Source organism: Ambystoma mexicanum, chromosome 12, assembly GCF_040938575.1.
Source record: "Ambystoma mexicanum isolate Mex_15411 chromosome 12, UKY_AmexF1_1, whole genome shotgun sequence".
NCBI classification, from domain to species: domain Eukaryota; kingdom Metazoa; phylum Chordata; class Amphibia; order Caudata; family Ambystomatidae; genus Ambystoma; species Ambystoma mexicanum.
The window spans coordinates 492,710,562-492,725,764 of record NC_090936.1 but is presented as its reverse complement, the minus strand read 5'-3'; the positions used below and the strand labels follow the sequence as shown (position 1 = coordinate 492,725,764).

The 15,203-nt window shown below is 46.5% G+C and overlaps 1 protein-coding gene across 1 annotated transcript in view; it reads left to right on the top strand.

The window, feature by feature from the left end:
• NUP205 (nucleoporin 205) overlaps positions 1-15,203 on the top strand; it is a 1,887,652-nt gene that overhangs the window by 285,697 nt on the left and 1,586,752 nt on the right. Inside the window, exon 11 of the mRNA XM_069628771.1 lies at positions 10,204-10,354. Coding sequence (XP_069484872.1) covers positions 10,204-10,354 — 151 coding nt within the window. The remainder of the gene's footprint in view (positions 1-10,203; positions 10,355-15,203) is intronic.

The following is a 15,203-nucleotide window of genomic DNA, read 5'->3' as shown; positions in this document are numbered from 1 at the left end:
TTTAAAACACACTTTAGGCAACACACTAGCACTCTAAGTCAAAAGCAAGTTAAAGCACAGTCAGGTAAAGTATAAACGCTTCCCTTGATAACTATTAGACAAGTCAGGGTTAAAACACCACTATTTGTTAAAACAGATGTGAGCGCGTAACCTAGATGGCACTCCAATAATTAAGTTAAAGGGAGAGAAAAAGGCAGAGCATAAAAATAAAACAGTTCCCAACACTTTTAGAAGTTCAAAGCAAGGGAATAAAGGCAGTATACACTGTAGAGCCAAAGTTCATAGGCCAGGCCCACTTTAAATGGAGCAAAGCGAAATGTGCCCAAGATCACACAGTTTAAAATGCACTAAAAGTCTTTGCAGAATGTTCAAAGAGGTTGGGGTGATTCAAGAAGTAAAGTTAGGTCTAGGGCCAACCCATTTGGAAAGCCAAGAATTTAAGGGTCACCTTTAGCAATCTGTGGAAAGGGAGGCCAGGCAGAACACAATACCTTAAATAGAGAGGAAGCTCAAGGGTGGCAGTTGTTGTTTCGACCAGGGGAAGAGAGGATCTTGTCGAGGAGGAACCTTGAAGTCGTTGCACTGCCCAGGGAAGAGACCAGCCGCGGAGTTCCTTGGTTAAAAGGTGCATTCCTTTTATTCACGGTCATAGTGGTGATGCTTGGCTATCCAGCCGCTGGGGTGCTTGGCACGGGCGATTCGACCAAGAGACGTCCTGGAAGGCAAACTGGTTGATCCCACCAGCTCGGCGGAAGAAGACTTACAGCAGAAGATCTTCTCTTGTCGTCGGGAAAGTGGTGAGGTTGTTGCAGCAGGGCTCCACCGGTGGTGTCGTCGTTGCATATGGCTCAGCAGCTTCTCCCCTCTTCGGATTTCTTAGGTCATGTGGCGACTTCTGAAGTTCCAGTCCCAAAAGCCCTGCTTTTATGCAGAAAAACCCCCATTCAACAGCCTAGCTGTCACTCATACATGCTAAGTGGTGGGCCGGGCGGCTCACCACTGGGCCAATCAGAACAGAGTGCGACTTGAGTTGCCAAGGCAACGCAGTCCAGGGTGCCCATTCCCCCACCCACACATCCCGTGTAACCCAGACAGAGTGGCACCAGTTGGAGGGCTTCTGTGGAGAAGCTGCCAAAAAGTGGAACAAAGGGCCCGACCTTGGTTGGAGTTACAGAGACGGACACGTACGCCATTTTAGAAAAGAGTTCTGGCAAAAAGACCCAACTGGTGATTTTTATATTAAATAAATAAACCGGTGGTATCTTTAACATTGCACCAAAAAGTGGTGCGTTTAAAATCAATCGGAAAATCCCATAGTAAATATTCCGGTGGAATATTCTGCGTGGTAACCACTGCCACCAGCCTGAAACTCGACAAGGGGGGGGACTGGACAGTGCGCCCTTGGAAACAGACCCAGGGGCAATCGAATTAACGCCTACCAGTACTTCCACAATATGATGGTTTGTACTGGTTCTGTTCACAATTTTGGACTAGTAAAGTCAATGGTGACTTTACATGCCCTGGGAGACAGTAGTCAGTCCCATGGTATGGAGTCTATGTTTGGGGCTCACTATGACACCCCTGTGTTACTGCACTGAGGGTGCTGTGTAACACATAACACAAAAACAGATGATGCCCTATGGAATAAAAAAAAACATAGCCCATAAGCACACAAAAAGTCAGACATACCTCAAATCATGCCAAAAAGTGGGAGGAAAATAGTCTCACTCTTAGCAGGAGAAAAAAAAACCCAAAAATCCAGCAAAGCTGCTGGGGGACTCACTAGGTTTTGGAAAATTAGCCTTATAAGAGAATTCTCCTTAACACGGTGGGATTGCGTACTCCCCTCCCCTTCACCGGAAAGAAGATTGACTTCCCCCAGTTAACGTTCTGTCCGCTGAATTCACTGAAGCGCGTCAACCTTTGTGTGACCACTAGACAGGATCGAGTTAGATCGCTCAGATATATCAGGAGATCATCAGCGTACAGGGAGAGCCTGTCATCCACACCCTCTGGCCAGCGGAAGCCCAACCACGTGTCAACCTGGCGCAGCCACTGGGCCAGTGGCTCAATTGCCAATGCGAACAGTAATGGGGACAGGGGACATCCCTGTCGTGTTCCCCTTCCCAGTGGGAATATTTTGGAGGGCCAGCCGTTAACTCTAACCTCTGCTTGTGGACCTTCATATAGTAATTTCACCCAACTAAAAAATATTTCCCCCGAGTCCCATTCGCTACATGTCGGGGCTACGCCAAGCATGTGTGTGTGATCAAGTATGTTACGTTATTCATCACATCATTAAAGTCCCCTCCCAGGATCCAGACATCAGGTTGATATTTTGCAATTGTAGTCACTAGTTCTTCCGCAAGTATTCCCCTGAGTGTCAGTGGGGCGTATGGCCAGTATAGCAATAGTTTCTCCCCATAAAGTTTCCTGCACCACCACAAATCTGCCACTCAGATCCTGCTCCACCAGGGCTAATGTAAATGGTAGACGTTTGTGTATTAAGACCAGAACTCCCTGTGAACCCATGCCGAATCCTGCTTGTAGTGCTGTGCGGTAGTTCATCCTCCGGAAGAAGGTACAGGACGTACCAGATAAGTGTGTCTCAGTATAAGGAGGGCGATGTCAAGGGAGTGTCTTTTGAGAAATTGGATGATGAGACGTTGTTTAATACCGGATCCCATGCTGTTGCCATTCCAGGTGAGGCGCTTAAGGGATCTGCAGGCGTTCTCAGCTCTCAGCTTGGTTAGGGTATTTGCCATGGGAATGTATGGGTAAGAGACATATGTAAACTGTGTTGGCCACACGTGTGATTTTGGATAGGGTACGTGTATGCGCAGTGACCTTTTTCTCTGGGTTACATCAAATTCAAACGTTGAACAAAAGGTAAACTCACCCCTCCCCCATACCATACTCCACCCCAACCGAAGTATCTCTCACCCAAACATTGCCGACAGTTTAGAAATTCCTGTCTGCACAACTCAAACATGTTGTCCCACCAAAGACCACCCTGGAGATCACAGGCGGTGGGAACAAAAAAAGATGGTGAAGGGGGGTTTTCTTCAGAGCCCGCGGTACGAGTAACCACCATGTTAGCTCTGTGGCGGATTCGATGCTGAGGGTCAAGAGAGCGTAGTAGTTGAGTCACCGGGGGGGCTCAGACTGGGGGGGAGCAGGGCATCCCGTCAGGGCCTAGTCTTTCCTTTCTCCAGTTTCCTTCTATGTGTCTCTCGGCCCATTCACAGGCCTCCCTTGGGTCGGTGAAGTGAACTGTGGTGCCATTGTGGTAGATCTTGAGTTGGGCCAGGAAGAGTAACCTGTACTTCACATTCATGGACCTCAATTTCCTCTTAAGTTGTTCAAATGACTGCTTTGCCCATTGTAGTTGGTAAAGAGGGTGATCATGGAGCTGTTGTAGGTGATCATTCCCTTCGCGTGCGGCATTTGGAGGATCGCATCTCTATCCCTACAGTTTAATAGCTTGCCGATGAATGTTCGCGGTGGGGTGCCTGGGGTGGGTCTTATGGATGGCATCCAATGGGCTTTTCCCACGGAAAAGAATTTTGAGAAGGATTTGGGTGCAAAAACATCCGTAAACCACTGGGCCCCTCAGTTTTTTCCGGAAGGCCCAGGATGCGAATATTATTGCAGCGTGACCTATCTTCACCCTCATCGACCCGACCTTCCAAGGTCTTCAGGCAGGGCATCGTGAAAGCTGTTGGTGCACTCCATTGAGGCCGTCCTCCACTCCAGAAATGCGTTTTTCAGCCTCCCCAGTGCTGGAGGATAATTTCTGCAGGTCATGGAGGAAGGAGACCTCCACCGTGATGCCGTCCATCATCTTCTCCATTGAGGAGCGCGAGAGCTGGCTATGGCAGCCATCACATCTTTCAGCGGTAAAGGCTCCTCCGTGGTCCATTTTGCCCTGCATAGTGTTCCTCGATTTGTCCTTGACCATGGCGTGGTTCTGGTGCTCTTGTCCCCAGTTGTCTTGCAGGGGGAGGGGGAGGGCGCAACCATCAGCGGCCGCTGGTCCTACTGCTGGCACCAACATGGCCGGGGCAGTTCAGACAGCGTTGCTCCAGGTGTGTGTGGCACCCGCTGATCAGCATGGGGGGAGAGCCCCTGTGCCCAAATGTCCTCAGTCGCCAGGTCAGTCCTTGATCGTGATGGGGTGCTCAAGGACAGGGCGTGGATCCTTGGTATAGGGGTCGGCTAGGTCTCTGGAGAATGTTCCTGGTATAATTTACCCAGTTGTGCCTGGCTGTCCTAGGTGCATCTGGTCACCTAAGATTTGTAAACATGAGCAGTCAGGACATTCCCTCCTGTCCAGCCATGCCTGGGTTCTAGGTAGGAGAAAGCACAGTGCGTTAGATAACACGACCGGGGTTCCAGTAGAGTATGGCTTCGCAGCTGGTCCTACCCCGTCGTGTCCGGTCTGCAATTCTGCAACCGTGGGTTTAGACCGTGGAAAGGGGGTGGCCCTCTAGCAGGCAGGCAGGCAGTCAGGGTCTCGGCAGTCGACACTGGGTCCCAGTTTAATAGCAGCGTCGCTGTAAAGTGGTGGGCTTATTCATTGCATTGCATTAGGCACGAGTCTGCAGCGCCCAGTAGACCCACAGCAGTTATTTAGATATACAGGGGCCCTGACCTTGTGGAGTGTGTTTGTTTCGGTGAGAAGCGCCCCCGCAGCCCGCACACTGTGTCTTAATCAGGGAGGGGACTCTGGGGAGATTGTCACAGTCCAGAGGCCCAAACAGTGGGCAGCTGGCAGGCAGCATCGTGCACGCTCTGGGTGTTTCCGTCACCAGGATCTGGCCTGTGAGATCCTGGTGCGATGAGATTCTTAGAGTCCGGTGTGCGTCTCGAAGACAACCAGGCCTGACGCTCAATATCCTGTGGGAGCCCCCGAGGGTTGGGAGGCCCGCCGAACTCCAGAAGTATGGCGGCGAAGTCTGTGGGGTGGCGGCAGCAGGGGGATCTCTCTTCCAGTGTCACCAATGCATCCGCAAGAAAGGCGGTAGCCTTGGTGGGACAGTGCCTGTCTGCTGTTCCCCAGGATAGGTTCCTGAAGAGATTGTGCTCGCTAATCCCAGGGCTGGCGCAGGGACAGATCAGAGGTTAGGTGTCACTTTGCGACCCGGGCTGAAACATTGGGTGATCTCCCCAAGTCTGACAGTTTTCTCAGCGATGAGTCTGCTTCCCTGGATCTCTTCTCACACAGTGGCTCTGTGTATTCAGCTCTCGGTCAGTGCAGTTTTATAGTAATCCGCCATGGATAACAGGAGATAATAGCAGGATATTTGTGGCGGCTGTGGGAGCTCCCGGGGACTCGTGTCCTCCTCGCTCAGCGGCTGGCCACGCCCCGGCGGCATCTTTAATTGAAGTGAATTCAAGTGAACACACAGAACCCAAACTGATAGTTTATCTCCTAATCCGAGCGTTAATCCTTCTAAAATGTCAAATCCAATAATATATTTGGGAATTGGGACCACCAGTACCACCAGCCCCCCCCCCCCCACACCATCAAGTAACCTGACTGTCCAGGCTAACAAGGGTTCTCCGGCCCTCTGCTTCGATCTATGAATTATTTCCCCAATTTCTTGCTGTGAACGGTCCTCGAGTGCGGTCATATCCACTACCCCTCCTCTGGGATTATTGGCATTATGACCCATCCTTCGTCGTATCACAGGGTTAAGAATTACCTCTTTACGATTAGATTCATATTTGAGTATATCATCTGGTTCTGAACGATTATCAGTACTGGTACTATGAAATACATCTCCCTCACAATGATTGATTGTGATCCCAATCCACCCCTGCTGTAGCAATCACAGTAGCTACCTTGCGAGAACTCACTCTCCCCAGTCTTTTTGTATTTATAACAGGCTACCCTCCCAGCAGCTTGCTCGGCTACTAACTGATAATTGTCTCTTTATCATGACACAATTTCATTTGGAGCTGCTGCATCATCGCAAGTTATTTTTCTGTAGCCAGCTTTTTTTCCGATTTCAGGATATTAGCCTGTAATTCCACATTCTGCTGATGTTTTTTTTCGGAAGGCATGTAACAAAATCCAGCCCATCCTGCCTAGAGCCGAACACTTTCCCTTTTTCCACTAGCACCTGTTGCATACAACCCACCACTTCATTTGGACTTGCCTCTCCTATACTAGTGTCCCATTCCTCGCTCAAACCTGCACCACATGCCCAAGTATGTGCGACTTTGTCAGAGACTTAGTCCACCCAGAAATGGTCACCGCAGGACTGCCTCCACCAGCGAAGCTTCCTTTTTTCCTAAATAGGGAACTCGTGTTACCAAATGGATATTACACGTCCCTGTTGTTAATACCTCACCACACACTTCTCACTTCCCAAACCTTTGCCTTTTGGAGTCCAATATCTTTGTGTATATAATAATGGCAAGGATCTTTGGCATTAATGTCGGCACAAAGACCCTGCTCACAGCCCCTGCTCACAGCACCAGTTGTTTTCCTTTAGCTTGGCCAAGTGGGGAAACCTTGTGCTTATGCTCCCCTGACCCTTGCAAAAATCAGTTATTGGACTCAGGTAGGCAGAAAATTACACATAAAATGTTAGTTATAATTACAATAATAATGGTGCGTTGTAGGCCCTTTATTCAGTCATAACATACATGAAGAAAAATAAACATATCAGTTATACATAAAAGATAAAGCCATCACTGTTACGATAGTTGCTGAAGACGCCTTCATCTCGGCTACGACAACACTAGGTCCCACAGTAGGTAGCCAAAGAGATTGCTAGTTCTAACGGGGTCTGGAACGGAGCGTCCTCTCTCTCAACAAGACTGCATCACCCGGGTTCAAATTTCTAACCGCTTTCCCAAGAGGAAAACCTCTTCTCTTTATGGGGTTACTTTCGATCCCCACCCCTCGTGGGTTATCATGCTGCCCTCTACCGAAGAGCAGACAATAAGCATGAGGCGCAAAAAGAATGGAATAGTCCAGCTAGAAGTTGAAAAAACAGAGCTTCTTTCCCTGCTTTCATTTCCATTACTCCTCATCACTGAACCTGCAGAGCGCTCTGACTCCCTCTCTGGCATGTCTTTCAGTGGACAATCCAATCTATTCTCGCCGGCTTGGTCATCTGACATAAATATGTGACTTTGTCTAAGCTGCAGAAATACATGTTTACTTGCTGAGCCCATGAAAATGTAGGCTTGCATTGCTGTTTCATTGCAGTGAATGGAAGTGAATAGCCAAGATGGTTGCGCATCAGCGCCATGTTTTCTGGCTCATTTAGCACACGCACTACAGCCATCCAAGCTTGGCTCGTTGGCTACATTTCATTTAATGATTTTGTGTCTTGGTTGTGGATGCTGGTTATGGGTATGAAGATTTGGGTGTCATCAGCGTAGTTGGTGTAGGTGACGCCCAAGTCATCGGGGAGGTCGAACAGAGGCTTTGTGAAGATATTGTAGAGTAGGGGAAACACAAGATCCTTGCGGAACTCTGCAGGTGACAGGTGTTGGTATTGCTGCTGCAATAGTTGAAAAACTCTCATGGTTCTATTGATTAAGAAGATTTGTATCCAGTGTATTGCATTGGGTGAGAAGTTAGCCTCAGAGGTAAGGTGTTTGCACAGTATTTTATGGTTCACTAAATCAAAGGCTGCCGAGAGGTCAAGCAGGAGGAGGTATGCTAGATTACCATTATCTTTGATCTCACCCATTTGTATTTTGCGGTCTAACGAGGCAGATCCTGTGCCATGTCCTGGGAGGTAGCCTGAATGTCGGAGGCCTAGGAGGTTGTTGGTTTCCAGGTGATTTTGGATTTGCAGATAGGCTGCTCAGTCCAGTATTTTGAGGAGGAAGATACTGTTATGGGCTGGTAGTTGAGTGAGGACCTAGCTTTGAGAAGCAACTGAGCGCTTTAGAGGTATACACCAATACAGAAACATAACGGATGCTTTACAGAGGTGTACAACATTACAGTTGCCTAACGGAGCGCTTTTCAATGGTAACAGAACAGATGTACAGCGTGGGTAGGATACAGCAGGGGGACAGAGGAGGGGTACAGCTGTGGCGGGTGGCGGGGAGGAGAGGGGAGGGTAGCATCTAGCGAGTCAGGTGGCGTAAGGGATGATGTGATGGCCTAGGTGTTGAGGAGTTACTTATTTGCCCAGAACCACCTATATTAGTCGAGTACAGATGCTTGGACTTGTCCCTATTTCACGGTCTTCTATTTACCCAGTAACATACATCTACTCCCATCTCATTACGCTAACATACTAAGATTTATGCATTGTGTTTTTTCATGAGCATGCACATTTGTTTGTTTTTAATAAAGCGGAAATGTGACGCACTAAACGACATTCGAAATGAATCTGAAAATCTAAACTAAACCCTTATTGAAACTTGTTAAGTAAAACCAGTAGAATGTATTGGGAATGGATGCAGCAGAAGCACAATAACTAATGGTAAGGTCACAGTTAAATTGTAAAACTTCACACAAATTGCAAACAAGATGGTGCATATGTGCACACACGTGCACAGAAAACGTATTGATAGGACTACAGCTACCCCCACAATAATAATTCTGAAGATGCCATGGCAAGTGCATTTGTGTTAAATGTTTAGCTTCCTTATGCAAAACAACAAAGTGTACACTTCTTCAGGAATTATTTGTGGCCGTTACTCCCACTGTGCAAGCACTCCTAATTTTGAAAAGGTGAATGGGAATAAATACACTTGGAGTGTGGATACCAAAGTAATTTGTTTCAGGCCAACAGTGTTTGTTTTTTCAATGAGCAATACATAACTCTAGGATCTAGGTATGAGGGCCAGTAGGCCAGGGGTTGGTGAGGCAGTGCTAGGGGGTACCATGGAGATTGACAGGTGCAGCAGCTAATACCCAATGCTACCCCCATATGCCGCCCATGCCTTAGGGACTGACCAGTGCACCCAAAGCAGATGAGCTAAACAAGGTAAATAATGCAAATAGGCCTTGTTTACTTCTAAAAGTCCGGATAGAATCAAATCGAAGTAAGACGATTGGGAAAGAGAGAGATGCATTGATGTGAATGGAGGGACAGCTGCAAAAGAAAACATTGACCCACAAAGGATCCCTGCGTTGTGGTTTAAAATGGTCTAGTCCGGTTGAAAGAGCTAAACACGTGCCTATCTAAATAAAGTGTGGGAGTGCCTTTACTGTTGACTAGTCGACTAGTTCTCAATTCCTGGCCCTGAGCTCATCTTTTTGGGGCGGGAGGTTACTCTGGACCCTCTTCCTGGCTGGTAGCATCCCGTGTTGCACCTATTGAGTTGAGGGAGAGCTGATCTGACTTTTCTCTACAACCGCTGCAGGCCCATGAGATATTCTCCCCTATGGGAGAACTTTTGGAAAATGTGCAAACTCCTGCAAATTGACTTACAAAGTTTCAGACCCAATATGTTTCCTTCCTTTGTCACCCACTATGTTGTGGAGTTTTTAGGGCAAGAACCTTGTTTTTTGTAATTTTAAAATGTACCAATGATGTACTAGAGATTTTAGTATGATAAATCACTGCACTTCATTGTGCCATAGCAAGTAATAATGTTAAAATAACCACTTGTAGTTGCGTAGTATCTATCTGTTTCAATAGGTGAACAGGGACCTATTCAGGCCCTGTACTGTGTTTCTAATGTTACTTGCTTTCTGCTAGCCATTTGGACCTGTTTCTTAGATTGTTTTACCTTTTTCCTCCCTCCTTTCTATCACTAATATAGGCCTAGTACTCCCTTGTTCATGTAGTTCACAATATTGTGTTTCCTGGAGTAAAGTGGAATCTCATGTATCCATTTAATCTGTTTTCTTTGATATATCTGCTTTGTCAAATAAGTGCTTTACAATATACAACCAGTTTCTTTTTATCCTAATGGAATACTAAATATATACACATTTTCAAAGTTTGGTTTGCATTCACGTTTGGTGCCAGTTGTACCTTGATACTAGTCCTACCGTTGCTGAAAGTGGAACCCGAGTGCTCTGCTATGTTGCCCTTTTCAAATTTGGTGGAAATCCGGTGCCCCTGAAAGGATGGATCTGTTCAGTTTCACTAAAGGGCAGTTAAACACGCACCGGGCCCTTAACAAGCCCTATAGTTCTCAACTAATTTTTGAGGTGAGTAAATTGTCCCTATGTACGCAGAGCAACATATTAAATCTTTTTTTGCACAACAGGTTGTTTTGTCCAAGTTTGTGCGCCAGATGGGTGACATGCTGCCCCACAACCTCTACATTCCTTATTTGAAGATGCTTCGTGGCTTGGCCAGTGGACTCCAGTGCGCACATTACTGTTTCAGCTTGCTCAAAGTCAACGGAAGTAGCCACGGTAAGAAAAAATGTGGAATTTGCATTCAGCAGCATACTTTCTCTCTAACCTTATTGTTTAATACGTAATTGGGTTTTGGCATGGCAGCAGTGTTGGTCTTCCTTGAGCTCCTCCAAGCGGAACCCTTTATTTAATAACATTATGGATGACAAAGCTTTGAATGGTTATTCTGGAATTATGTTATGCCTATTAAATGTATGTTATTTGAATATTAACTGTCTCTGACCATGATTTACAGAGTCTGTGTGTAAGGGACTTTCATGAAGCCCTTTGGAGAGAGGTTCAAAAGACCAATACTTCAGTGTGTATACATGGTGGCCACCATGTTAGTCCAAAATGCTCTCAATGTTCAGTCTGGCTTGGTTCTTTGGAGTTGAGGGTTGGTATCCAGGTACAATTGGCCCCACACGACCAGATATTAAAACATACAACACAATATACTTAAATATTCTGTCATAGGACTGAGTGGGCTACACAAAGACTGCACACAGTATTGAGATGGAGTTTCAGAACCAGCTCTATGTGAGGGTTATGAGAGGACACCCCAGTTGATGAATAGTAAGGCCAAGACTTCAGGAACTTTTGGAGGTATAGTGGTGGTGCAATGCTACAGTGAACACACATAGGACACTGATAAATAAGATTGCTCAGAGATGCAGAAAAACTCGAATTTTTGATGAATCAACGTTGTCTTCACTACTTTTAGATGGGGAGCCCCTTTCCATGAGGTCAGAGAGGTGAGGCTGCTATCCGATAGTCCCCCTGGGGGTGTTACTGAGCGGGTGGATCTCATGGGGTGGGAAGGCCCCATTGAGAGTAGTGACTATTCTGGGAGAACGCTGTATCCCTTTGACCCGCCCACCTTACCTCAACACTCTTCTAATTCCACACTACCCAATGTGCCCATGTCTTATTGCGGTAGAACTCCGGCAAGAACTACTGGTACGAGGAAGATGCAGCGAGTAGTGAAAATCACTGGCAAGAAGAAATGCGTACGCTGTAGCCTTTCGAGTGATCCTATTGGTCAGCTGTCATTCAAAGGCAGTGAGGGAAGAGAAGGATGGCGTCTTCGTTGTCGGCTTGTTCGGAGCTGAGATGTGTTCAGGGACTTGCAGGACCGGAGAGCAGAGAGGCAGATGGTACCCAAGAGGGAAGCACACTCGTGGAGTGCCAGCAATGTGGAAAGCAGACCAGAGGAGAGTTAACAACCCCTCCCTTGTCCCCCTCTTTCCTGCTGACAAAGCTGTTCGAGTACCTCCAAACTACCGGCGAGCTGTGGGCGGCATGCGCAGAGGACTAGGAAAGCTGCAGAAGTGCCTGGGAGACCTGCAAACAACCGGAGGGAGACAATCAAGACCCTACAGGTACGGGGGTGGCTAGTCCCAGGGTTGGGGAGACCCAGAGTGCTTGAAGACAACAGTGAAGGACAGAGGGAATAACCCTGGGGGCAGAGTGACCTAGTGAAAGCAGTCTGGGACCCACCCCAGATAGACATACAGGACCAATAAATGAGGGGGTGTAAAAACTTTGTAGATACTAGTGGCATGCACAGACCTTGGCAGGGGAGTAAACCAAAGCTGTGGTTTGAAGAAAGATTAGATAAGGAGAACTGGGAGAATAACCGTGTGAAGGGGATCTGGAACTCACGCTGGGGAAACGAACCCCCAATCAACAATAAAGAGGAATACAGACTTTACATATACCAGTGACACTCTGAGAGCTTGGCAGGTGAGTAAACTAAGGTTGTGGGTAGGAGTGAAGACCGAGAGAAAACTGTGAATCCAAGTATGTTGAGTACCCTACTTGGCAGGAGAGAGGGCCAAGGAGGCGGTACTGAGAAGGGGTCAGGGACCCTCAACACAGCTTGGGAGAGAATCAATCCCTTGAGTCTTGTGGAACTTTTACTTGTTTTTATACACCTTTTTGAAACGTTTGTTTTTGAGCTACAAAGTCTGACTGCAGGCCAGCCGTCACAGAGCCATTTCCCTTTGCACCGTTTGTTGAGTTCAACTTGTGAGGGATAGGTTAGGATTTGGGCATAGGATGGCAAAATTTACTTCTGAAATACTGACAGTTTCATTAGCTAGTTTTGTTGAGGCAGAGAATCTCCTCTTAATCGAGGTAGGGCTAGTTAGGATTTCAGCCAACCCCTTGGGTGTGGTATTCTGAGGTTGGATGCCATGGCAGGAGATGGCTTTCAGGGGGACAATGGTGACTCCAGCAGAAGAGAAGCAATATTCTTCTCTTTCTTGCAAAGAAAGTCCTTTAATTCCCAAGTTTTTTAGGGCATGTTCTCATTATTCAGAACCATTTAATTATAAAACATTGAAAACTACTTTGGTCAAACAAAACCATATTCAGTCTTCATGTAAGCCTAGAACATATCTAACATCTAATGTGTATGGTGATTGTTTTCTGCATAAAACTGTTCAACAATGTACCTTGAAATCATTTAGCACTTTTTTGTACTCCAAGTCCCAGAAAGCGGTAAGGAGGAGCGAGGCGTTAGTGTGGAGGAATTCTGAAACAAGTGTAGTATGCAGTCTAGTTGTCAGGATCCATGTCGGCTGCATGGGACATTTTTAAACCTGGGGATTACTTGGAGCTGGAGGATCGAAGGAGGGAGGAGAAAAGGCTGCCTAGTGCGCGGAGTGGGAAGCGAGACCGGTGGAAGAAGCAATACGATGAAGAGCCATGCGGAGAACAGGAAATGTCTGCCCAAAGCAGATTGGCGGTGTTTAGGTCCCGAGAAGAGGCACTCTGGTGAATTGAAGGTAAACGGTGCATACCGGGACCAAGGGAGAGGTAGTTGTGCGGGTTCTGGCAGCAAAGGACTTGGAGGCTGACACAGGAACCAAACACGACTCTCCCAAGAAGAGGAAGCTGGCTCTGCGCAAGCTCCTCGCAGCAGCCATACAGTGAACCGGTGAGTCCGCATAGACGAGTAGGGGGCTGTCAGAGTGGGGGAAATTGATAGAAGTAACAACTGAAGTCAACTAAGTGGTGCTGTTGAAGGAGTACAATTATGTGATACCCAAGGACAATGTGAATATTACTGAGACACCTGATAAGAGCATCAGGTAGTGAACCTTTTTGGATCGAGATATCTGGCAGGATATCAAGAGTTTCAGTTGAGAAGTTTACTGGCAGGAGTGTGTACCGGGAAACGCACCTTGAACTGGTGTGTTGAAGAGAAACGTTCTATTAAGTTGTTTCAACTGCACATTTCGTCAACCAGATAATTTGAAAAGACTTGCTGTTTGCCATACTTTAATTACTATTGGAACAAAGACGTTTGTTTAACCCTCTTGAAAAGTAGGACAGACTTTCCTTTGCCATATTACAAGCAGTGTTGTGGAAAATTGTTTTGCCATCCTGAAGGACTAGGCGAGACTTCCTCTTTGTTATATTCCAACCAGGTTTGTGGAAGGGACATTTGTTTTGCCATCCTGAGAAGAGTGTTAGGTAAAAGAGACATTTTGCATTGTCTTTAAAAGACTGGTCTTTAAAACAGAACCTTGTGAACCGTTTTCCTGAAATAATCCAAGGAAATGGAACCAACTCCTGGACGCAAGGATTGTTTTGGTTCAAGTTATATGTTTGAGTTTTTACACATTTCTATTGAGTTGAAATTTTGAAACATTTACCTTGCACTATTAGATTGGCCTTTAGCCAAATACCCACCTCCCCACCCCCTGACCCGCAAAACCGCCCTTTTTTATATCCATTAGTTTGTGCATTATAACAGTAACGAACAGTAATGCAAATAATCATACTTTAAACTTGATTTCCAGTGTTCCCCTTTTAACGTTCCAACCCCTCCCCCCTTATCTGTCTATGTATAGTTACAACTTGTATTCTTTATTCTAATACACTTTCCCCGGCTCTGTCTTGTGTGTCTTGAGTAGCGCTATCGCTCTCCTTTTGGTTAGAATGTCTGTTCCAAGTTCTTGTTTTTGTTCCTCAATTGCCTTTTTCCACACTCCCGTTTCTGCTGTTGTCCATTTCCTCAGGTCATCCCACCATCTGTTAATACTTGGTTCCTTAGTGGCTTTCCACTGCATGGCTATGCTACGTTTAGCTAGTATATAAGTTAGGTCTTAGATCTGGACCATGGATTTATGCTTTGTGCCTCTCTTGAAAAGGCTCAGCATACATGCTTCCGGGGATTGGATAACCAGGTTAATACCTCCTTGGGCGACTTTATTTGCCACACTCCTCCAAAATACCTGTACCACATGATATTCCCAGAACATATGTATCAAGCCTACATTCTCTTCCTTATATTTGGGACATGCCTTCTTACCCGCCCCTTTACATTTTGCAGCTGGTGTTAGATATGCCCTTTGTATAATATAAGAGTTGAATTAGCTGCAGCCTGGCATTTCTACAGACTTTTCTTTGATATAGGACTATCTGCCACTCTTTGTCCTCAAATGTTTTTCCCAATTATTCTTCCCATCTTCCCCTGCATTTCAATCCAACTCTCGAGGTGCGGTACCTCAAATTCTGGAAATAGCGTGCCCTCCCTCTGAGATGTTTATTAATGTTTCTATGTCTTCACACCCTATAGTCTCTTTAGTGACAGCTGGCCACCTACCCTTTATTGTACTTAACATGGCCCTGTGTAGCAGGAACTGACCCTTGTGTATACACGTGGCATCTTGTAGTTCATTAAAATCCAGCAGCCTATTTTCATTCCTCGGATCCTCTATCATCGCGATTCCGCAGGACTCCCACTGTGCCCTCACTCTTGCTCTATATACATTTATATCTGACATTACTTCTGCTAAGGGGGTCTGTGGTGATATTGGGTCTCCAAGTCCCATGGTTCTGCAGGTCCTCGGCC